Source organism: Anabrus simplex, chromosome 11, assembly GCF_040414725.1.
Source record: "Anabrus simplex isolate iqAnaSimp1 chromosome 11, ASM4041472v1, whole genome shotgun sequence".
NCBI lineage: Eukaryota > Metazoa > Arthropoda > Insecta > Orthoptera > Tettigoniidae > Anabrus > Anabrus simplex.
In genome coordinates, this window is record NC_090275.1 from 25,428,530 (window position 1) to 25,453,972 (window position 25,443).

At 38.7% G+C, this 25,443-nt stretch overlaps 1 protein-coding gene across 5 annotated transcripts in view; it reads left to right on the plus strand.

The window, feature by feature from the left end:
• LOC136883358 (glycogen synthase kinase-3 beta) overlaps nucleotides 1–25,443 on the plus strand; it is a 480,420-nt gene that overhangs the window by 203,026 nt on the left and 251,951 nt on the right. Inside the window, exon 1 of one of the 5 annotated variants that reach the window (XM_067155616.2) lies at nucleotides 7,897–9,482. The exons of 3 other annotated variants lie outside the window; for them this stretch is intronic. In XM_067155616.2, the coding sequence (XP_067011717.2) occupies nucleotides 9,068–9,482 (415 nt within the window). In that variant the 5' untranslated portion in view covers nucleotides 7,897–9,067. Of the gene's footprint in view, nucleotides 1–7,896; nucleotides 9,483–25,443 lie in introns of those variants that run through there. One more of the 5 variants, XM_067155617.2, reaches the window with a different exon arrangement.

Here is a 25,443-nt window from a genome sequence, read left to right on the forward strand (position 1 = left end):
TACTGTAACATTGACGAACATTTTCGGGCCATATTGCGATATCCTAATAATTCTGAAATAAATTAGCATTTAATGAGACATTTATTATTTATTTAATAGCGCACAAATGTGCATTAAAAATACATTAATCTTTTACATATTCTAGTAAAGATTTTGTTCTCTTGTTGCACTTGCTGAAATGATAGCGATCGCAATGTTTGTCACACAACATACACGCACAATGTAGAGACGGTTCAGGAAAGCCTGATCGCCGGCATAAACGATGGTGAAACCAATGTACCGCCAGCCTATTCAAAGCACTTCTCATGTCATTATTTGGACCGGTCCAGCTGCGGTCAATCATAGCATCAGTTGAGTAAAAGTCCAGGCTGATTTCTGCTTGTTTCCTCTTTCTCTCTTGGAGAACTTCCTCTTCTTGCTGCGTATGTGGAAGCTGCATTCTCATTTTCAAATCCTCCAGTAAAAAGTTTCTTTTGATAATTCATACGCAAGTCGTGATGGTGACATTTGGGAGATGCCCAGTGTTCGTTTCAGAAATCTAGCCTTTACATATTCAATAGTCCGAAGGTCGGACACCGTTAGTCTTTCCCAAATAAGTTCCATATCATATGTGAGAACTGGGAGGACCTTGGCGTAAAATAAGGCCATGGCTGTGTCTAGCGATAGTCTACTCGGGTTAATGAGACATTAAACCCATGTTTTTAATATTTTGAAGAAGCCTCCTGCATGCTTGCTTGCCGTTTTCGTGTACCTTTTGTTTTAACTTCGGTGGTGGTTTTAATTTTTTTAGCATAAGAGAATATCACCTGGGTTTCAAGAGCGTGACTTCGTCAAGCTATAGAAAATTGATTTAAATATTTTCATTATTGTTGAACTTTGTCGGTTTGAGTTTGGTATAAACATTTTTATTTATTTATTTATGGCTTTTTGTGCCGGGAGTGTCCGAGGCCAAGTTCAGCTCTTCTGTTGCAGGTGTTTCCGTTTTGGTTGACCAGCCCTCTTGGTTCGAGATTATGATAATGGTTTTGATACATTGTTGAAATAACATATGTCATGAGAGGAGTTCAAACACCTTAAATTGTTAGCGATATCTCCTTGAGATATCCCTGACGTCATAGGTGGCCTTGTCGAGCAGTGGTTCGATAATATTTACACTTCAATCTTGCGCTGCTGTATTGTGAGAATTTTTTAGTTACTTTCTGTTTCTTGACAGAGATGCAACTCCTGATGTTTGTAAAGCAAATTCGGAACCGCATTAGCATATTAATCGTCGTTAACTCATAGACATGTCTGGCCCCGCAGTGTAGGGGGCAGCGCGTCCGCCTGTCACCCGACAACCTCGGGTTCGATTCCCGGCCGGGTCAGGGGTTTTCAGTTGTAAATGATTAATCTCCCTGGCCTGGGGACTGGGTGTTTGTGTCGTTCTTAATGTTCCTTTTCTCACATATTCAACACGTTACACTTCCGCCATTTACGTAATAGGTTCCTCACATATGGTGCAAGTAAGGGCAAATAGCTGTTTTAAAAAAAAAAAAAAAAAACTCAGACATAATCTTCGTGCAAATTTTACAAACACTTTGTACGAAGTGTCTCAAACTTATAGGTACAATCTGCAGGAATGAATAGAGGACAGTGAAACAAGGAAAAACGTCCTAATAATTATAGGTCAGGAAACAAACCCTTTCAGAGATGTGACGTAATTACATAACGTTCGAGCCGTATGTTCCAGGTACCAGACTCCATACTGGATGTCAACAGCGCCTTGTGTCTGTAGCAGCAGTTGAACCAATTATCATGCACATTTGACATTTGCCATTCCATGTATGGGCGTGCCAGCGTGTTTTAAGTATCATGACAACTGCTTCAAATGTGATTATATCATATCTCGGGAATGATTTGTTTCCGGACCTATGTTTATTAGGACTTCTTTCCTAGTTTCATTGCCTTGTGCACACTCCTGCAGTTTGTACCTAAAAATTTCAAACAGTCTCTATACCGAGCGGTTTTAATTTTTAGAACCATGTGTTTCTGTATCTGATAATTTATTCTGACGTCAACATGTCTCAAATTTTATAAACAGGAGGTCCGACAGTTTCTCACTCGGAATATATTGATGGTATTTGGGGAAAGATCTCGAAAATGTTACATAGTCTGATATATATTTTAACCGACTTACCTCACTGGTTTTTCGAGCTTAAATTTCTAATCAGCAAGTCTTTAGATTTAACGCGAGAAAGGCGTGATTATTTAAGATCAAGTATGTGTGTGAACAGTCGGTTAAACACTATAAAGGTTTCCTTTACTCAATAATAATAATAATATATTATTATTATTATTATTATTATTATTATTCTCGTATCAGAAACATACATGTTGTACACAGTTATAATTACTATATTACATTTGCCCAAAACTTGGCCACTTCCAAAGCATTTTTTGATGCTTGATATAGTTCATCTTCTGTGCAGGAGGCTGGACATAGACGACACTGGAGCATATGTTGGACTGTCTGGTCTTCTCCGCAGTCACATTGGATTTTTTATAATAATAATAATAATAATAATAATAATAATAATAATAATAAAAGAAAAAGGAGGGAAAACTTATATCGGAACATTTCTGTCAGTGTTGTAGGTTTACACGTTTTTCCCCTTTGATAATATTTGTTTGGATGTTTTCGATTATTTTATGTAATTTATCGAAGAAGATATACGCAACTTCAGTATAGTTTGTCCAGTATGCTGTGGTCACTGTCCTATTTGTAAATAAATGTCGATTAATGAACAGAAGCAGGTGTAAGAGTATCACCTACCCATAAGGTAGACTTTCCAACGGACGAGGTGAGTTATCTGTTAATACAGGAGACGAGTGCTGCATAGCTCTTCTACATTGGAATATTACTGTTAAGGATGTAGGTGGTGCGTCTCTCTCCCGTAATTTTTCATAGCTTACTATTGATTAGTTAATATAATTTGTCGTAGGAGGTATACGCTAAGCCTTCAAGTGGTTCTTCCAAGGAGCTGTGGTCACGAAGTCTTATTTGGGAATAAATATAGATTTACGATCAGAAGGAGGTGTAAGGTTGTCACTGACCCATAAGACTTTCCAACGGTCAGATTTGTATACCCAGCGGTTGAGTGATGTGCTAATCTGCCCCGCTTTGTCGGGGCAGTAACTAATTAACCCTCGTGCAGTTTTATCTGCAGTTATCACATATGTACAAAATTGAAAATGTGTTATTTCGGCGCCCTATGATATGCTTCTTGTCATTGCATTATTCTTGAAAGCATTTGCGAATCTTTTAGTGCAATAATAACTCATTTATTTATTTTTTGTCTAATTCGAGATAAAGTATATTCAGCGCATGGAGAGAATATTGGCACTTCATATATCTTGAACTAAATTCAAACAATGCTCAAAATGACTGAATAATATTACGTTTCGCCCTTATACAAGGAGAGGTAATTAAGCTTACTCATGTTATAAGTTATAATATTAGTTTGTGCCCATTTCTAAATTTAACCGTCGATACAAGTCAGAAATAATCTCAATGATGTTGGCAAATTGTCAGTGTTATTTCTGGTGTGTTGTGGGTGTTGGAGAACTGGAGAAGAGCATGCATGCGGCAGTTTCGATAGGGTAGGAAACCTGGATTGATACAGTTTGTAATCTATATATAAAATAAGAATTTTGTTTAGACATTGCTCAGAATGTAAAAAGAATTGTATTTTTTTTATCGGTCGTGTCCACAGTGATAAGGAAATATACTTTATAATTTTCCGTAATTTCTGTATGTCTGTCTGTATGTATGTATGTATGTATGTATGTATGTATGTATGTATGTATGTATGTACACGCATCACGAGAAAATGGCTGAAGAGAATTTCATGAAAATCCATGTGTAAAGTCGGGGAATGATGCACTACAATCTAGGCTCTAAATTTTATTCAGGGGCCGATGACCTCGATGTTAGGCCCCTTTAAACTCCAAGCATCATCATCATCATCATCATTCAATTTTATTCACAATAATTGAAATGGTAGTTCAGAGGAAGGCCTAAAATGTAATTCTCAAATATTTGTTATTAATGGACCTATCGTTAAATACTACCCAACTAAAGTTATATAGAATTAAATTTCCCATCATTTGTCATACATTTTTACTGTAATAAGTCCATATCAACGCCGAACCACGAGAAAGTAGGTGAACAGAATGTAATGAAAATCGGTATGGAAAGTCTGGGAATAAGGTGCTACAGGCTAGGCTATAAATATGTTTTATTCAAGCTGGATGAAATTGTAGTTTAGGGGAAGGGGCCTAAAATATTTTTAAAAAAATATCTGTTATTGGCCCTATCGAAAATTATTACATACTGCAACAAAAGTTATAGAGGATACAAGTTCCAATCATTTATGTCGTATACAGTTTTACCGTACCGACTATAACAAGAGAATAATGAATTTAGACTTTTGTTGCTTAGTTCATATCAACGCCTAGCATTGTTGGAAATATTGTTTATTCATGTCAACTGGCGATGGTTTAAGTCATGATTGTCTTATGGTTATAAAACTGCGTGGTCATCCGTCCGTATCGAAAAGTGTGAAAACAATTATTAAAAAATGAGAAAAAATCGTAAAGGAGCGATCGCTTGAAGAATAAAATTAAGGAGCAGTCATGAAAGAAGGAAATACTGTCTTGACATTAGATGCTCTAATATCCCAGAGTCGGAAGAAAACTAAATGTTAAGGCCTACAATATCAGAAGCTCATAAAACTGATCGAGAGTAACATTGCATTTACCATTGTTGTGACGTAATTTGTCTCTTCTGTTGCCACTCATCTTCGATTGATGGGATTACTGCTGCGTCCCGCGTAAAGCAGCGGAAAGTAGCTGGGAGTTAGATAACTTTGCTCATTCTGTATGATTGTCCTGTCAACGACGGGTACTGCAGCTGGTCGAATATAATTCCCATCCAGAGGAGATGAGTAGTACATACGTTAAGAACAGCCAGTTTTTAACTTCACATTGGGCCGATGACCTAGATGTTAGGCCCCTTTAAACAACAAGCGTCAATAACTTCACATTAGCAGTATAGTTATTTTCTGAGAATTAAAATTGCATAATGTGTGATCAAGAACTAAATACGAGGCGTGTTTTTGAAGTAAGTACCGTTTCGATATAGGAAAAAAATGCAAATTTTTTTTTTTTTTTTTTTTGCATGTAAGCCTGTACCTTAAACTACTTCTCAACGTAAATTCCAGGTATATTAAGGCATTTATCATATCGTGAAGCCAGCTTCTGAATTCCGTGCCCATAGTAACCTGCCGCCTGATGTGTCAACCACTGCCACGTGGTACTTTTTAGGTCATCGTCGTCGTGGCGTTGACTTCATAAATGCTTTTTAGTGGTAGTCACTAAACACTAGGTCACGCTTCTCGTCGTTTACATTAGTACGGCCTTATTTAAATGCTCTAACCCATTTTCTTACCATTCCTTTACTCATAGTGTGTTCTAATACACTTCATTAATCTGCCGACGAATTTCAACAGCTTTCACGCCTTTTCCATTTAAACATCGAATCACAGCGCGTACTTCACATTCGGCGGAACCGTTCATTGTCAGAGGCATTTTCAATACGCACAAACAAACGTAAATACGGGCGAATGCTTCCGTAATGGCGTTTGTGGCCAGCCTACAGATGTACGTACTGAGCGTGTATGCTCTGAACGACAATCTAAGCGCTGCAGCGGCCATATTTAAAAACGGTACTTACTTTAAAAACATGCTTCGTACAAAGTTAAAACAGATAGGATATTCTGCCGAGATATTTTTTCCAAATACAGTAATCCTTGCCCTGTAAACCCGAAATTTCGGATAGTCTGAACAAAATCCGTGATAGAGAAAAAAATCCCACATGCAGCGTTAAGAAAGTATTTAGTACTGTACTTAAAAACTATTATTTAAGCTATCATTTAGCGGAATATAATCCGAATAGTGTACACGACATTGTTAATTAAATTCTAGTATGCTGTAGCTCTAATGGAAGTGAAGCTATAAAACCTAAATGACAAAAATACTTTGGTCTTTTGCTTTTGGTGAAAGGAACAAAATCTTCTACGTTGTGTATGTCAGACCTGCCCTTGTGATTTGTTCATGAATAATGGTATTAATTTGTGTGCACTCTTGTGTGTATTGCGTAACTGTTTACACACTTGTAAATTATACGCAACCAACAAAGCCTAATGCCTTTAATCATTTATGTAACGTTATTTACCGTGGTTGTGGTAGTTAACGCAGCATTCCCTCTGCTTCTCTCTGTATTCACTCTTGTTTTTTCGCTCTTCTGACGTAAGGAACTCGGATGAATTTCTTGGAAAATAAAGGATGAACATAACGGTAATTAATTCGTTTTCAAAATACGTACACATACATATCGATGGGCTAGTTTTAATACCACGTATCTGACAATGTTCTTCCTATCCATTATTTTCCTTAAGACTTGGTCACGCCTCCCAGCCACACATGGATATGCAGTCCATCAGAACAATACGTTGGGTTCATTTTCCTATGTTTATGTGTGAAGGAAAATGAACCGTAAATACATTATTCTGTCGTAGTGCGTAAACACACCATGCAAGCATGCATTCTTGCAGTGCAGTACGGTACGTTTGTTCCTGTTAATGGCGATTCATCCACCGGATGGAGACTTAAAGCTTTGAGCAGACTCATTGGTGTTATTCGACAGTATTAAGCTATGTGCCGGCACCGTGTTTCACCCTCTCCTTACATCATCCCACATCCAGACGCGCAGGTCACCCATCGGTGTCAAATAGAAATTCCTGCACCATGTGAGCCGAACATGCTTTCGGACACTCCTGGCACTAAAACCCGTACGATGGATAGATTGATAGATCTCCTGTGTTCTGATATTGTAATCTTATGGTGCCGTCTCATACAAGGATGGCGACCATCATGGAGTAAGTTTTTCTATTTTGAGTTTACCATATCAGAGTTGCCGTATCGTGAATGTTGAACCGCTGTTGGAGGTTTCGCGTCCAGGATAATGTCCCCCTCCTACGACCTCGTTTTCCTTCTATGTATGCGGTATCAGGGTGTATCAAAACTCAACGGCAAAACTTCAGGAATATACACACACAGAGAGAAGGGTATGGCAAATGACAACACGGGTTCGGAATACAGACACCACAGTAATACAAGCTACAGGTAACTTCTACACACTTAGGTCTAAGCGCACTCGCGTTTGATGACAAAAGATATCCCAAGCTACTAATATAAATCGACTAAATGTTGTTCTAAACCTCTTCTGGCCAGTGAGAGTTCGATTTCGGAAGCCCGAAAGGTGATTTCTCGCACCGTTCATTCGCTAGCCAAAATAACTCTCTCTCTACAGGTCATGAAGGCCCTTCATCCGTAATCTCGGCACTGAGTGGGATTTTGTGTGTGTTCTGGGTGAACCTGAGAGCCACGCGCCTCTTCCATAAGTGGATGTCTCGTTTCTAAATTTTCCGATTTCCTAACTGGAAATATAACCCACACCGCATATTCGGCCCTTACTGTTTCACTTGTCCAGCATATCTCAGTCCCCAGGCTTTTTTGTACCAAGATACAAGTAATGAGAAAGGGTTTCATAGATCTCAAGAAATTTAATAGGAGTCTAGTTGGTAGTCACGAGTGACGAGAGAGAGAGACAGAGACAGAGGGAGGCGGAGGGGAAATGTGCTGTGCAGTCGATCTGTAACCGTCTTGGAGGCAGGACGCATTTCAGTGCGAAGAGAGACTGGTTAATTTTTGTTATCTCCTGCAGCGTGTGTTATTTGGATAAAAAGGAGGACGCCATGAAGTAGTTAGTGCTTGCGTAGGTAGAGGGGGGAAGGACACGAAACTCCAGCTAGGATTGAAGTGGGAGGGGAGAAAGTATGTATGTATGAAGCTGGATTTCGGACCTGCGCAATGTAGAGCGAATAGAAATGCAGGTTGTTAAGCGAACACTACTACAGCAGAAGCCGCATAACATGTGCACTGCAGGTTTTCATCATCTTACAATACTGGAATCAAATTAGTGTTTGTTACAGTGTGAAGTGATTATATAAGTGACCTACTTTCCTGTGTTTCTTAGTTTATTAATAGAAAGAAAAGTGTCCTGGCGTGTTTGTGGAAAATTATACTCTCTCTCGTTGTGTATCGATAGTACATGGCGTTCGATTAGTTCCACAGTCGATTGTCCTGAGGTTGCGCAAGACTGTGTTTTGAAAATGTGCATTTTCTGTCACTTCCTGAACTGCAGTAACTGAGATATCCCAAATACCTGCTGATTTTCACGTTTTAGTGTACATTTTTAATCTCTGATATGGCTGAAGGATTAATTAACGATTATTGCTGATATGTGTTCTTACTTGGTGTTGGAAGTAATAAGCCAATCATCGTACTGTGTTGGGTCACTTAATTGTAAAGACCAGCAACTAGTTCCCACGTTGATAAATAAATTATGCGTCTGAAGAGACAAGATACTAAGTGAAGGTGGCATGATAAAGCGTAGCACGTAATGTGCATTTGGGTATGTTTATTACACCTCAAACTGTGTAATAGTGTGTTGTTCTGCAGTGACATTGTTCTGGAACTAGTAGACCTACATTGAACATGTTAAATTCCCGCATTGCAGCCGGTGACTAAAAAGGAATACGGTGTATTGTTTAGAAGGAGTGGGAGTTTCATTAAGTTCATATATTAGTTTCTGGAGTTGTTCACAAATTATTAGCATTACTTATGCTATCAGATCTCACCTGATATTCATGTGTAGGCCTACTTAAAAATATTAGCAATCACCAAGAGGAATTTCCTCAAAGAAACGATTACTTGCTTGTACCCGCGCGTGTTCTGTAAAATGTAGTATTGTGAAATAGTGAAAACAGTACATTGATAGAACAAAGTGACCTGTCTCTGAAATGATGCAAAACGAACATTTAAAAGTGTGACAAAGGAAGAGAAATCGATAAGATCGCGTGTTGAACTTCTCTTTACAGAAGATTTTGTCTTGTCATCCTTGTAAATGGGTGTCAATACGAACATGGCGCCTAGTACGGACGTCTCCATCGCGAAAGACACTGACAGTGGTAACAACTTATGGACGCTTTCCAGTGAACATTGGGGGTGTAAACGACTGCCTTCGGGTAGTGGTAGTGGGACGTGTGTTGATAAAGAAATTACTCCCTCATCTGCAACTAAATCTGATGGAGATTCTGATAGGCTTGTATTAGAAGACGTGGTCCCGACGTCTTCCACAAGTAAAAGTGATGTTCGTATGTCTTTAGTTGGCTCACCGAAAATAGCTCCTGCTCCCCCTGCAGTATTGTCCTCAGGTCTTGGAATTACATCTCCTGAATCAACAACAGACTCAGAACTGACTGGCTCTCCGTCATACTTGAGGCTAAGGAGGTTCTTCAGGAAATTAAAACATGCTTTGTGTAAGTAAACAACGTAACTCTCATTTCAACGTACTTCTAACATTTTCCTAGCAGTGGTGGTGTACTTACAAGGAATATTTCCTAACCGACACCCCAGATTTCGAGATAAGAAGTGCAGTTTATTCATATATTCCATGGAAAAAAAAAAAAAAAAAATCGGCTGGCTATGTCGAATGGTTTCGGAACACCACAAGGAAGAACAACTCGACCATACTAAGTTATAGATGTATAAAATAACACCGTTTATTGCTTTAACCCTTTTGCGTATTAAATATCTCAGGGACTAGTGAAGCATTAGCTCCATAATTAATGTCAGACTTTCACCATATTACAATTTTTCAACGTCATGAATCCTAATTAAATTTTCGCTTGCGTGTGATGTTACCTTATTGGTTGATGTTTTTATACCTAATGTTTTATTTTCTAGTGATTTAACGTCGCACTAACACATCGAAGATTTTCGGTGACGGAAGGGCGAGGATGGGGAAGGTAGTGGCCGTGGCCTTAAGGTACAGCCCCAACATTTGCCTGCTTTGAAAATGGGGAAACCACAGAAAACTCGCTTCAGGTCTGCCGACGATGGGATTCGAACCCGCCATCTCTCGAATGCAGACTCACAGCTACGCGACCCTAACCCTACGGGCAACTCTCAGTTAAACCTAATAATTTAAATCAACAAATATACACATATTTAATGAGGTAGTTTTAGCACTTTTTGCAAGCAATCTTTCTGCAAAATTAAATATGAACGACCTTACTTGAAAACGTTGCAAGCATTGTTGGAATCTGGTAGTTTCAGTATGTTGACTGGGGAGATCGAAATTCTGGCCATGTTCCCCAATGTTTTCTCAACATGTCGAAAGGAACTTCCGTTTTAAATACGGACAGCAACAATGGGCATAGATTCCGTACGAGACGTTATGGCAGGCTTGTCATATTTCATGTTACATTTCATTTTTTATCATTGAAGACAACCAACGTTTTTGCAAGAAGTGAGGTCAATTTGTGTAAATAATGTATTTATATTTTGTATTTATGTTTCTCGAAAATGTCCTTAAAAAGGCATTGGGTTCTTCCATTTTTTTTTTTTTTTTCAATTTCTGAATTTTGTAATCTACCACGTGATTTTGTGGCTGATGAAGTCTCAGGTAGAGACGAAACATGTCCCTAAATATATTTAATATGTTTTTTAATTAAATAATTAACTTCTAAAGTTATGTGTATTGATTGGGTGGACCAAAACCCAACATTGTTTCTTAGTTAATTGGGATACATTTTTCCATAATGTTTCTTTTGCAATGAAAACTGTGATTTATTCTGCAGACTCCTGTTTCTTTGATGTTAGTACGGAGCCCAGCCATCCTGTTTTGACTCTGACTATGCTTTTCTTGCCCCCTATAGATGTCAGCTAATTAATCTCTTTTCATCTGTTGGCATCACGTGACTTATCATTCAAGCCATCTCCTGCGCACAGCCTTACCGAACGAGGCCCGTTCCCAACTTGGCAATACCTTCATTTTAGAAATTAGGACATGACATATGTCAGCGACGATGCCACTCCGCTGATTTATGTCCACGTAAAATTGGATATCCGGTGATTATGATCACGGTGACAGCATTCGCGTAAAACAACTAGCTTGCTTGTCTGATGGCTTACTTTACATTTTAGGAATCGTTCCAATTCTTTGTCCCTTCGTGCTTATGTGTAGGCGTTCTGAATCAATTCTCAGTTTCTCAGCAGAATACACACCGTATGAATGATCAGATTTCATCTGACCTGGGAGCCATTGACTGTTAATAGTCTATGTATTTCCCTACACTTACATTCCGTTCGGTCACTGTGATACGAGTCCGCCAGAGTGGTCTATTATAATTTAGATTTGCCTTGTATCACCGTCTTAAATTCTCGCGTCCATCAACGTTGCTTTCTTTCTCGAAATCATAATGTTTTATGCCTTAGGCTGATGACCTAATGACCTCTAGAACTTACCTAGGGAGTGGTGGTGATGATGATGATTATGATTATTATTATTATTATTATTATTATTATTATTATTATTATTATTATTATTTATTATTTACATCGGTCTGTTTTCAGACCAACTTTGCTTTATGGGAGCGAAAGCTGGGTGGACTCAGGATATCTTATTCATACGTTAGAAGTAACAGACATGAAAGTAGCAAGAATGATTGCTGGTACAAACAGGTGGGAACAATGGCAGGATGGAACTCGGAATGAGGAGATAAAGGCTAATTTAGGAATGAACTCGATGGATGAAGCTGTACGCATAAACCGGCTTCGGTGGTGGGGTCATGTGAGGCGAATGGAGGAGGATAGGTTACCTAGGAGAATAATGGACTCTGTTATGGAGGGTAAGAGAAGTAGAGGGAGACCAAGACGACGATGGTTAGACTCTGTTTCTAACGATTTAAAGATAAGAGGTATAGAACTAAATGAGGCCACAACACTAGTTGCAAATCGAGGATTGTGGCGACGTTTAGTAAATTCTCAGAGGCTGGCAGATTGAACGCTGAAAGGCATAACAGTCTATAATGATAATGAATGAATGAAATGATAATTATTATTTTGAGGAAGAACAGCGAGGCTAGCAGACCCGGCAGTAATCGATCGTTTTTTATTCTACACTCTTCATTTCGACCGTACCTCTGGTCCAAGTACCTAGAGCCAAAAATGCTGACCTAGGTTTTCCACTGTGCTTCGCGGAGAGACTCAGGGAAAACATCTGTTGTGGCGATGGATAGAGCCCTGCGCGGATATACAAAATAATATCCGCTCCGCATCCGCATTCATACTTCCTTCATCCGCATTCGCAAAATGATTATCCGCGGATATTGTAAATATTTAACTACAGTATATTACACCCAGTGTATTGAAACGGATAGATCTGTAACATCTATATATATGGGTATATTATATACATATATAAAATAAGAGTTTTGTCTGTACATTGCTCAGAATTTGAAAAGAATGGCATTTCTGTATTAGTCATGTCCACAGTAACAAGGAAATGCACTTTTTACCTTCCGTAATTTCTGTATGTAAGTATGTATGTATGTATTTATGTATGTATGTATGTACACGCATCACGAGAAAACGGCTGAAGAGAATTTAATGAAAATCGGTATGTAAAGTTGGGGGATGAGCCACTACAATCTAGGCTGTAAATCATTTTATCACGCTGAGTGAAATGGTAGTTTAGGGGAAGGTCTAAAATTTAACCCTCATATAAATTATTATTGGTCCTATCGATCAACATAACTAAGTTATATAGAATTAAATTTGCGATAATTCATGTCTTACACATGTTTATCGTACATGCTATGGTAACACAGTTATTCATGAATTTGTATGTTTATTGCTAAGTCCATATCAGCGCCGAGCCACGAGAAAATGGGTTAACAGAATTTAATGAAAATCGGTATATAGAGTCGGGGAATAAGAAACTACAGTCTAAGCTATAAACAGTTTTATTCACCCTGGATGAAATTGTAGTTTAGGGGAAGGCGCCTAAAAATTATGTACCTATGTTATTGGTCCTACCGTAAAGTACTACATAACAAAAGTTATAGAGAATGCAATTTCCAATCATTTATATTTTATTCAGTTTTACCGTACGTACTGTGATAAGAGTGGTATTTCAGAGTCGGAAGAAAACTAAATGCAATGACCTACAATATTGAAAGCGCATAACATTGATCAACAATAACGTTATATTGACCATTGTTTGCTGTGATGTTCTTTCTCTCTTATGCTGCCACTCAACTCCAATAGATGGGATTACTGCTGCGTACCGAGTATAACAGCCTGACTGAATATTGGCGGAAAATAGCTGAGGAGTTAGAAAATTTTCTTCTTTAGCATGCCATTCCTCTGCTTCATACATTTTTTGATACTGCTGGTACGTAACACACTGGTTCATCATAGTATTCCGGTAGTATCCCTACTCTGACGCGCTGTTTTAAATGAGCAGTGTGCACGCTTAAGCCAGAGGCTCACTTAGTAGTAGCCAAATTAGCAGTGAAGAGCGGGTTTCTCCTCTGGCTTGGAGGAAAAATTTGCCGCCAGTGTAATGAATTGACATTTTCCGACTCATCGGGTACTCCTAGCAAATATATTAGTAAAAGGGAATAGTTTTTGCCCTGGGACTCTCCACTATTCTCCACTATTCGTTTCCCCCCGCCGGGAAAAAACGAAGAGTGTTAACGGATTACGGCGGTCTGCGGCTTGGTCATTCCAGCTCTGGAAATTTGGACTTTTAGATCGGCAGCGTAGTAATGTTCGTTAAAAGTGAGAAAATGTGTGGTTTTTCATTTGATCGAGTATTTCATATGAAAGCATTGCTTTTAATCGCGCCATTCCTACTGACGTCATTGTAATGACCTTTGTTCATTTCAATTGGGAAAACCACGACAGTCTTTCTGAGGATGTAAAAAGGCAGGTGGGGAGCGAGTGTCTGCCATTTTAATGAGAACTCTCCAACCTGATTGTGACTGATGGTAGGCAAACGGGTTTACAATTACATTGAAAATTCCCTAACACAGTCTTCATATAAGAAAAGATGTTTGGTGACTTCTCCGTCGCGTTACTAGGGTAACGTTAAGAGCTATGCAATTTAATACATTCTTGCTCACAACGCATACACTACCTAACCTGGAATTCTGTATGCAATGTAGAATTCCGTAGCGAAGCACGGGTACATCAGCTAGCAATACAATAAGCCTGACATCTGGCACCATTCTCCCTCTAATCACAGGTTTATGAGGGATTTTCTCTTGCGACGACTACCGACATATTGACCTTTGTTCCTTCCCTCCACTAATTGCGGGCAGGAGCCAGTTAGGCTTAGGCCAGATTTACTGCTTTATGGTCTCAAAGATCGTTATATATCACCATTCTCCCATACCAATGTCAACGGTCACCTAAGCACAACCAAAAGCAAGAGTATACCTGAGTGAAAATCAATAAACGTCATTGTTCAGAAATTATCAACAAAATTATCCGCACTGCAATACAGTTTGTAACCGCCAAGACACTACACCGCGGATATCCGCATCCGTGCAGGGCTCTAGCGATGGAACTAGCTGTTTGGACTACGTGGCTGCCAAGTTCGACCCCCAAGAAGCTGCCTGTTGTGTTATGATGTATTCACTAGTTTCTATTTAACCTCTATGCCCATTCTTGCTCATTCTCTGATCAGAGAGTGAGCAAAAACTGTTTTTAATCCGGTGCTAAAAACTACAAGATAGCTGCTTCGTTCCCTGCTCATTACAATCGCACCCACACGCGCTATTAAAACTTGTTAATAAAAAAGAAATACTATCTTCAGATTCCGGACATTTATGGGGTCGTAAAAGAACCACATGGCTCATGGCACGTCATCATTCAGGTGAAATATGCTACTCTGGGATCGACCGGGAACCGAATCTCGGGCGTCGAGGTGGACAATCTGCAGTTAAGACAGCGCTAATCACGCCCCCTCGCTAGTAAGAGTTAATAATACTAATAGTAATCCATTACAATAACATATGCTTAAACCATGAACCACCTTAAAACTAATTAATCTTACGAGGCACTTGGCACTGGTGTCTTATATGCCCGCCGGCTGCCCTGGAATTCATCTCATAACTTTGAGCACAGAAATCTTACCAATAGATGAACACAACTTATCCTCTAATATGTTTGATCCCGAAAGCATATTTTTTATTATGTTCCATGTTTTCTTCTAAACTTTATTTTATTTTTTAAGTTTGAAAGAGAACCACTGCTGAAGTTGACCACGAATTTCTTATAGGTCATAAAATGGACAGTGTTTCAGTTCATCTTGAATTACCTGTTGGAATGGTAATTCAGTTGTTAACTTCGCAATATTAATAAAGTAAGAAAATATTATAAAGTTGTATTAAAATATTTGTAATATTTTACATAACTATTTTCCTGCTTGATTGCATAGATGGAAAAGTCTCTTCTAGTAGGTGCCTTGAAATATTAATAAATGCTCCTCCCTCCTTTTATACAGGTGGCACTGATGTTACGCATGGGTTTGAGTTACTTATGATGATGTTTTGGTCTGAAAGAAAAAAAGTAATTATTTATGCCACGAACATTACATACTCCCGTTGGAAATGTATGTCCTTCAAATGTCTGTCATTCTCTTCTTCACAAATAAGTTCTTTTGAGATCATTTAACATAACTTCATTACTAGTTCCTCGCTGTAACGTGTGCATTTCTACTTGAATATTGTTATCGAGCCTCTTATTGGTTTGCTGGCTTGTTTACATAGATACAGTCTTTGAGTTATTCTCAAGAAAAATCCTGGGCTATCGAATCTGAGGGTAAGTCAGAATAAGGTTCGCTGATTTGCTGAGTGAAGTTCAATAAGTTTCGTCTGCTGTTCATCGTTTAACTTCTTCATGGTTACTTTACCGACTGTCCTTTAGAAAACTGCAGCAGGAAAACAGAATGTCATTATAAAGACAGTTACGAGGTATTTCAACCCATGCGTGATTTTTGCGCCTCCTAGTATAATCATACTCTGAAATAATCGCATATCTCGATGCTTGCGTCTTTGAACTTTGCGACAATTACCGTAATCAATAATCTATTAAGGTGAACGCTGAGAATATATCTTCAGAAATCTGGTGCAAGTTACACCCATTATTAAATTATCATGGGCTGCCAACTGTAGAAACATAAGCAATCTTACTTAGTTTAATGTTTTTTTAATGTAACCAAAAGTATCCGGTTGTTGGTATGTTGACTTACACGCATAGAAGTGCTATTGACCTTTGTTGTGACTGACTTGGAGGAACTGAATGGCCGTAAAATTTGAATGCATGATGTACGCTGTGGCAATATCCTGGAAAAGTATCGTTATGATGTGCTGTCCTCATGACGTCATCTTGTGTGGGAAGAGGCGGTTTTACTGTCTACAAACAGGTTCCGTGATTACTAAGGTGAAAAGAAATCTCAGGCGTTTGTTCGTTCTCACTTCACAAGTCATCAGACTGAACTAGGCTTTGTAGATCCATGGCCTAATAAGCAATAGCTGAATTCCTTCGGGCAAGACTGGGTGTCGTTTGCCCAACACGATAAATCCTATCTCATAAATTGCCAGTTTATGTGATCTAGATCCGATTAGAATTATCCTCTCGAGACTCAGAGGAGCCCATTCCAGAATCTCAAACCAGTCTACCATTGGTCTAAATTAGCTGTGATAAGTAGGCCTACCACTATGTGAGGAACACCATGATTCTACGTTACTTGTGTTTAATACCATTACATAAGGAACATCATGGATCTACGCGTGATTAATACCGTTATGAAGGGCCGGTGACCTGGATTTTGCACCACTTTGGACAGGAAGCGTCATCGATCTATAATTTTGCTTTGGAAGCAGTCCCTTGTTCAGTTTATACCATTGTTATTTTATGGGAAGGTGGAGCATTGGGGTTCGGATTCACTGATTCTTTTAAGTTCATTATCTTTCTTCATCGTCGTCTTCTTGAATTCTGGTCAGTGGATGGCTATTGGAATTTGATAGTCATATCATTGCGCTCCATCACGTATCATTAGGGGCCGTTGACCTAAATGTTAGGCCCTTTTAACAATAATCATCATCAAACCAGTCTTTAAATTCGTTGCAGAACCGGAGACCGAAACCGATGCTTCCAGGGCAGCTGCTTTTAGAGGTGGTGGTTATAGTGATGATTATTGTTTTTAGGAGGAAGCACAGCTGGGCACTAATCAGAGAAAAAATAAAAGATTTCCGAACCTTCGAGGAAGGCCAAGGCCAAGAAGGGCGTTAAAAATGAAATATCCTCTAGGCCACGCTAACCTAACACCGTTGGGGACGGAAGAGAACAAGAGTTGACCGAGAAAGGTCGGATAAGGAAAATGAAAGTGAGGAGCCTGGCACAATTAAGTGGAAGAAGTACCAGCCCCGTGGCCACCAACCCAAACTCTGGAGAGCCCCTTGGGTACACTTTCTATCGCCTCTTACGACAGGCAGGGGATATTGTGGGTGTACGCTATCGCCCCCATCCACAAGGGGTGCCGCTTCTGAACTCTGATAGATCTAAACGTGAAATCGTAGGAAATTAGTCCCTAAACAGCCAGTGTGGTAGATCTATAGTACGCGAACCTTTTCCTGATACTTGAGCTCCATAGTGCTGAATGGAAACTTGGGATAAAGGAAAGGTTCGCGTACTATAAACTAGACCCATTATTGTCCTCAATTTGGGTAGTTACTTATTTTATTCTCCAAAGGTTATTTCTGTTCAAATTATTTTTTATAATTAAATATTGCTTGTGTTAAGTTTTGCTAATTGGCAGTCTTAAAATAAAGGAAGTGATAAATTAAAAAGTATAATAACCGAATATTACCCAGAAATGAACCAGTATCTCAATGCATTTTTCTCCCATGAGAATATTAATAGTGGTTGATATTTCCGTTGTTTTGACCCTTACAACATTCACTGCCACCATTAAGAAAGGAACTGCGAAGCTGGAAATGTGTAGTACCCACGCATTTTATTTGAATGATTGTAGTAAACTGTTAAATATTTTACTTTCGGTATAACCACTCGGGAAGACATTGGCCTTTCAGCTACTATAACTTCCGGTAGGAGCTAAAAGTGGTATTTATATGTAAACATAATCGAGATCATTGAAAATGGAAGCGTTACTCTCCTGCTCGCGTTCTGAAGTACGAATGTTCTTTTTATAATTATAACATGCAGAATTAAAACCTGGAGGGCAATTTGTTTTCAGTTGGCAGTCTGTCTTTAAAGAGTTTCATTGCGGCTTAATGTTTCCTATAGTTAGATAGATGATCTCATACATGTCGGCTTTGCCGGGCGTTGATTTCCGCGCTCCCTTCCCTTCTTTAAACATTAAGCAAGGAAATGTGTTGGTATCTTACTTACTATCGCTATAAGGAAGTTTGGCAAGCGAGGCTGAGAGATGTTTTAAGTTTGGGGTTTTATTTGCCTTCTGTAGTGAAATATTCATTTAGATTTCGGAATGTAGTTTCAACAGAGATGGTGGTGGTCGCTGTAAATCGAATCGGTCAGCTGCAAATAATAATGATATGATAGCAGAGATAGTATATTTTTGAACGCAATGTTCACACCTTTGAAGGTAGCCCGGTCTCTGCTCGCATTTAGGGATAATTAAATGAGTCGGTGCCGTGTCATTGGCTTTCTGTGCGTTAACGAATTCCCGCAAGAAAAATTGCCACTACCCTGGCGTCTGTAAAGTCCATTAGCACATAGCACGACGTTAAATAATATAATTGTATTTTGATGGTATTCCATTGTGCTGCGGGAACTAAATAATTTCTACAGAAATCTTGGCGGGATCTATGGACTCCAGACAGGGAATATTTCATTTTATTGCTTGATACGTTTGGACTACATTGATTTCCGTGCTGCCGTCGTTCAGGTTATTTCCTTGCGTGTTCGTATCATTTAGGTTATTTAACATTATTATTTAAAAAGTATAATCATTGGGCCTCTACAGTAATTAGTTGCCATTTAATTAATTTAGTATTAATGGCCATGGGTCTACTTAGCAACTAATTGCAGATGATTTATTGGAAAGAAAATGATATACGTCAACATTATATTTACTATGCCATATCTCCCATATTTCTCGGGTTCTCCCGTATTTGAGCCTTCTTTTTTTAAAGTCTATCGTATTTAAAAAGAATCTTCTGTAAAAATACTTTGACCGGGCTAGTTGGCCGTGCGGTTAGGGGCGCGCAGCTGTGAATATGCATCCGGGAGATAGTGGGTTCGAACCCCACTGCCGGCAGCACTGAATATGGTTTTCCGTGGTTTCCCATTTTCACACCAGGCAAATGTCTTAATGAAGCCTACAACCGCTTCCTTCCCACTCCTAGGCGTTTCCTATCCCATCGTCGCCATAAGACCTATCTGTGTCGGTGCGACGTAAAGCAAGGGAAAAAAATGCGTTTTTCAAAGTTAGCGTGGAATAGCTAAACTATAACAAAAACCAAACTGAGTATTTCGTCGATAGTACATAGCAGATTCTATACTTCCGAGACCATTCGATTAAACTTCTCTTTGCGGTTTTCGAGAGCTTCCTGTTTCGATCAGACGTTGGTGAGATGCTTTCTTCGCTCTTGCTTGCTTTTGTATCACAACACAGGTAATTAATTTCAAAACATCATGGGTGGTGAGTTAAGTGAATTGGAATTTGTGTTCCCAGTTTAGAGAAGCTCTTGTGTTTTTGTATGAGCATTCCAGGTTCAAATGCTCGTACTGAAAGATTGTATTCATTAATAAATGCCAAAAGGATAGGTGTAAGAAATAATGTGGTCTGTTGAACTCATAAAAGCAAAGTTACAAGTTGTCGTAAATTTCAGTTATTTTTGTAAAGTGTTTTTACTTTTTTAAATCTCTTTCAGATTGTGTGAATGTAGTAAAGTCAAGTACAGAATATTAAGAGCTACTTTGTAATTTACTTATCCATTTGAAGCGTGTACCTAGTTTTCTAAGGTCGTGTCAAAATAGTTCTCTGGTGTTCAGGTCTCCCTTATTTTCAGCTTTAAAATCTGGCAACCTTAATTATGGATGCTGGTCCCTTATTGTAGGAGTAGTGTGCCTGCCACTTACCCGCAGACCCCGAATTCCATTCCCGGCCAAGACAGGGATTTTTTTACGCGGATCTGAGGGCTGGTTCGATGTCCACTCCGCCTACGTGATTGGATTGCAATTGAGGAGCTATTTGGGCCGTAAATAGCAGTCGAATGCCTTCAGGAATGGCTAATACCTCTACTATTGTTATTGTTTGGAATAGAGAAGATTGAGAAAACGATTCGTCCTCCAGGTTTTCCTTTTCGTTGAACATGAGTATACTTAAGATACATCTCTTGTTCTCCGAAGAATGTCAGAATATGTAATGATACAGTACGATATAGTACATTCCCGTGAGACCATTGTTGTAAACATGTCTGATGTTGTGGAGGAGAGGAAGACACAAGACACTTTAGAGCTCGGCAATTCCACCTAAACAAAACTACGCACACGGTCATAGATTCCTGTCAGCATTGACTTTCATTAGCTATTTTTTTATAGTTTCCACACTCAGCAGGATGATAAGACTTGTCCCCTAACCCAGAAAGTGTACCAACAGTGACCAGCAGACATGTTATCATAAAATGCACTTGCCTAGAGACATCTGTTGTTCTTCGTTTGTGGCACTGTCTGTAAACGTCCCAACTGAACACATGGTTCATACATATTATAATTCACAATACAGTACTAACACTGTGGAGAAATGACTCATTTTTCCATAATATGAGCCACTAACTGGCCTTACTTTCAGTTTGACACTTGCTCCTTCTTTGCTGTATGCCCGACTGATGAATCAGAGAATTGTCGCCAATGCATCTCTCTTTTCTAAGCATCTCCTGAAATGTAAATATTATCGCTTCAGAAGTTTACGAGATATCCTATAGATACACACTGCATTGAAAATATAAAATGATATAAAAAGCAATCCAAGTAATTCAGTTTGAAAACTTGCATAACCAATCACAGAATGACAACTAAATACAGCCATAGTGCTACCACGTAAGGAAGGGAGTTTAAGATTTAAAAAATAAACTACATTCAATTAGTTTTGGACGTTAAGACGATCCATTGCAAACATGTAAAACTTACATGCGTTATTGATTAAATGTAAGCCTCTCGAAACGCTGAGTACTATACGTGATGGTATACTGGGTTCATGCCACGTGCAACAAATTACTCTTTTATGTTCGGTAGACAACTATCTCCGCTTCCTGGGAATAAGCCATAGCGGTTCTAATAATGCTGAAAGTTTTGAATTAAATGCCATCGTTTCCGTATTTAGAATTCGTGATCGCAAAATGTTTCGATTACTTCCCTTTCACTGTGTACCGCAGGATTCAGTCTTAGCCCCTATATTGTTCAATCTGTACATCCATGATATCCCAGAAACTACAGCTCGGAAATTCATTTATGCCGATGATATAAATCTAACAGTACAGAGATTTACTTTCAAGGAGGCTGAGGATATACTGTCAGAAGATCTACGGGTGATGGGTGAATACTTTAGGAAGTGGAGACTTCAGCCAAGTCCTTCGAAGACGGAAGTAGCCGCATTCCATCTCAACAACTTAGAGGCTACTTATCAACCTAGGATATGGTTCAGAAATCAACTGTTGAAATACAGTAGTACACCAAAATACCTAGATGTAACATTAAACAGATCACTGACATATCGAAGTCACATAGAAAAAACAGCCTCCAAACTTAAGACCCGGAATAACCTGCTGAGCAAGTTAGCTGGAACTTCATGGGGAGCTGACACCAATACTTTGCGAACTACCGCCTTGGCCATGGTGTATTCTACAGCTGAGTATTGTGCCGGAATATGGTTAAATAGCTCTCACTGCAATCTAATTGATATCCAACTTCGCCAGGCTATGCATATTGTATCCGGTACGCTGTACTAAACTCCAGTGCAATGATTACCTGTCCTTTGCAATATCTATCCCCCTCATATAAGGAGGCACTTCCTATACATCAGGATATAAAGCAGCACACTACAACTAGGCTGAAATCAAGAAAACCAGCGTGGAAGACAGCTTTGGACCTGTCATGTCCTCGGTTCAATCTCAGGAATGCTTGGAGAGAAGAGTGGAGGATGTCGTCTCCCATTGGCTTATGTGATATCTCTGACCCCAGCATGAAACTGGCTGCCTTTAGTCTGCCCCGTGCTGTTTGGTCAATCCTGAACAGGATCCGATGTTGTGTTGGTAGGACTGGCGCAGCCTTACATCTGAGGGGATGGGTAGATTCTCCCTGCTGTGACTGCGGAGCTCAAGTGCAGTCTATCAAGCACATAGTTCAAGAGTGCCCCCTACGTGCATTTCCTGGCTCTGTGGAGGAATGTTTTGAAGTAACACCAGATGTGATTACATGGATAAAAAATTTGGACATTAAAATATAAAAAGTGAAGTTCTGACGCTGTCACCAACTTGTATATTTGTGTATTTGGTATTATGTTTGTATATTTTGATTGTCATGTACACATCATACGCTAATAATAATAATAATAATAATAATAATAATAATAATAATAATAATAATAATAATGTGTACTGCTTACTCTCCATTCAAATACGCTCACACTTGGAACTCAACATGTATGTATGTTGGGTATTCAGCCCGAAGGCTGGTTTGGTTTTTTCGTATTTCATTTTTTGAATAGTGAGTCATGGAGAGCAGTAATGAGTCTACTTTCTTGAAGTCACACTTCTTAAATTTTCATGTTAAGCATTGAAGAGAACAGAGCATGGATTGTGAGCCTGAAGGCTGCGAGTGCGAAGGGTGAACTCGCTGCTTCTCCTCTTCTTTCTGTAATCGTAACTAGAAAGGTGAGAAATTACGACCCTGAAAATGAAAATAATCTGTAAAAACTGTAAGACAGTCTGATCGCCATATCTCGGGCAAAACTAAGGGCGTATGTGAGTTATTGGTGTACGTCCGTTTACCATGGTGCAAGTTTTTATCGAAATCATTGACGTCCTCCAGGCACAAGTAACGCAGGAACAAAAACAAGAGAATGGCAGCAGTGACGGTGACATGATAGACTCCGAATAAGATGCGTAATTTGAATTCTGGTAATATAAGATTATATGGTGGTAGAAAATACGTGTTGTAACTTCCTAATTTGTTCATTAGAGATATTTAGTCCTTGATGATATTTTAAAAAGTAGAATATAGTAAGTAGAAAATGATTCATATACTGAAGAAATATTTTATTTGAAAAAAAAATAGTACTTACCATTTTTGTAAATCGTCCTTTGATATAATATATTATTAATAAATAATAATAATAATAATAATAATAATAATAATAATAATAATAATAATAATTATATATATATATATATATTTATTCGACTATTTAAAATGCAATCACCAGAGGGATACTTTTTTAAGCGCCAATCTGAACAAACAGTAGTTCATTTAATTTCCTATTTTCCACTACATGCTATCAAAAGGAACAGTTTGTTAGGACACCTGAGTTACTGCAATGTAAACTTCCCCCCCCGCCAGTTTCTGATATATTTTGAAAAGGTGTTGCACTTCAGCTTTTATCTGTCACTTAGAAAATATTTATTCTTCGTAGTATTTTGTTCTACTAGATAAAGCATTAATAATATTTAATATTGTATTATTTTAAAATATAGCCGTAACATACTTTTAGGTAAAATAGGGCTACCTTCCTTGAGATTAAATAATAATAATAATAATAATAATAATAGAAATAATCATATTTACCGTGTGCAGACATTATTTGAATAATGAACTTGCTCCATGGTAAACGGACATACGCCAATCACTCACATTACGCCCTTAGTTTTGTACGAGATACGGAAATCAGACTATCCCCACCTGGCTGCCTATTTATTCGGGATCAGCAACAGCATAACGTCGAATTACAAAGATCCGAGCTATGTACAATAGATATTAATGTAAAATGAAAGATATATAAATATTTACGAAGGACACAAATATACACAATAAAAACTGTACAATCCTATATTATACATAAACAACGATATTAGCAAAGGCCTACTAGGTGCTGAGTAAATCGAATCTGTCTTGCTCGTTTATGAACACCAAATGTCTCACCAGAGATCTTTTACATGCCGACATCGTACGACATGGAGTTTTGAATGGACTTTTCTCCGCCCTGCAAAAATCTGACTGCCTCTGACGTGTTTAAACTGAATTCTCTATCTTGAGATCCGAAGGCCGACTCTGTACCACTGATCCTTTGTTGAGATCGTCCGAATGAAATGCATTATTTTATTCGGTGCGCCCTTTGTATTCGGAATGGCGTATATGCAAAATTGTAGGTACTAACGTGTGCTAGTAAAGATCGTGAACAATTTATCTGGAGTCTAGTGTCTGGTTCTTTTGACAAGAATTCAGCCAGTCGTATAACTGTGTTTAACCCAGATCTGCCCACTGTCCTATTTTAAGGACAGAAGACATACCCACCATCTGTTACTACTGCCTAAGCCGTCAGGCAAAAATTGGTGCTAATTGTTATGTTGGTAGCAGACAAAAGATATAAACTGTCATTTGTTTTGGTTTCAAGCATTTTAAAGAAGTTTCTGTACATTGTTGATAGCTTTATAACAACACGACTTTGGCATCATGGAAAAGCTCCTGCCCCGGAAGAATGAAAGGTAAGTTACGCAGTACCTTTTGTTGATATTTGTAATTCAATTGGTGTGATGTGTTGGTCAAGGTACAAGTAATGATTATATGAACTCTCCATTCTTGGTGGCGAATAATTGACTGTGTGATTTTCATTTATATTTGAGTGTCCTCTTTATAGGACAGTGGGCATAAGGGGTACTATTACATAGTTTGTTTCTCCTCTATTCCAGCATGTCTCTGAACGGGATTTTGTCAATTCTGGCGGAAGAACCAAACTGCAATGTGGCATCTGCTGCTGTGTTACCACCTAGTTCCATGGATGACATCGTTACTGATGATGAATGCGGTGAAGAGGACGATTTGAACGTGAATCATTTTCCTGGATCATAGTTACGTGCTGATGCTGAAATGATTTACCATAAACAAGACGATGTAGTAGATGAAGAAGTTGTAAATAACACTTCCAACTGTGATATTACTGAGGAAAACCACCCGAAATTGGCTATGTCTTCTAAAGCTGCATACGTGTGGACAACACATGACTTGGAATCTGAAATGGCAGAAAACCGCAGTCGTCCATCGCCGCTAGAAAAAGCTGATTCCCGATATGACCACGTAGATCACATGATTGAATCTCAAGGGAGGCAAACAAGGTGCAGGGTATGCGGCAAAAACGCGTCTATGAGGTGCAAAAAGTGCAACATAACG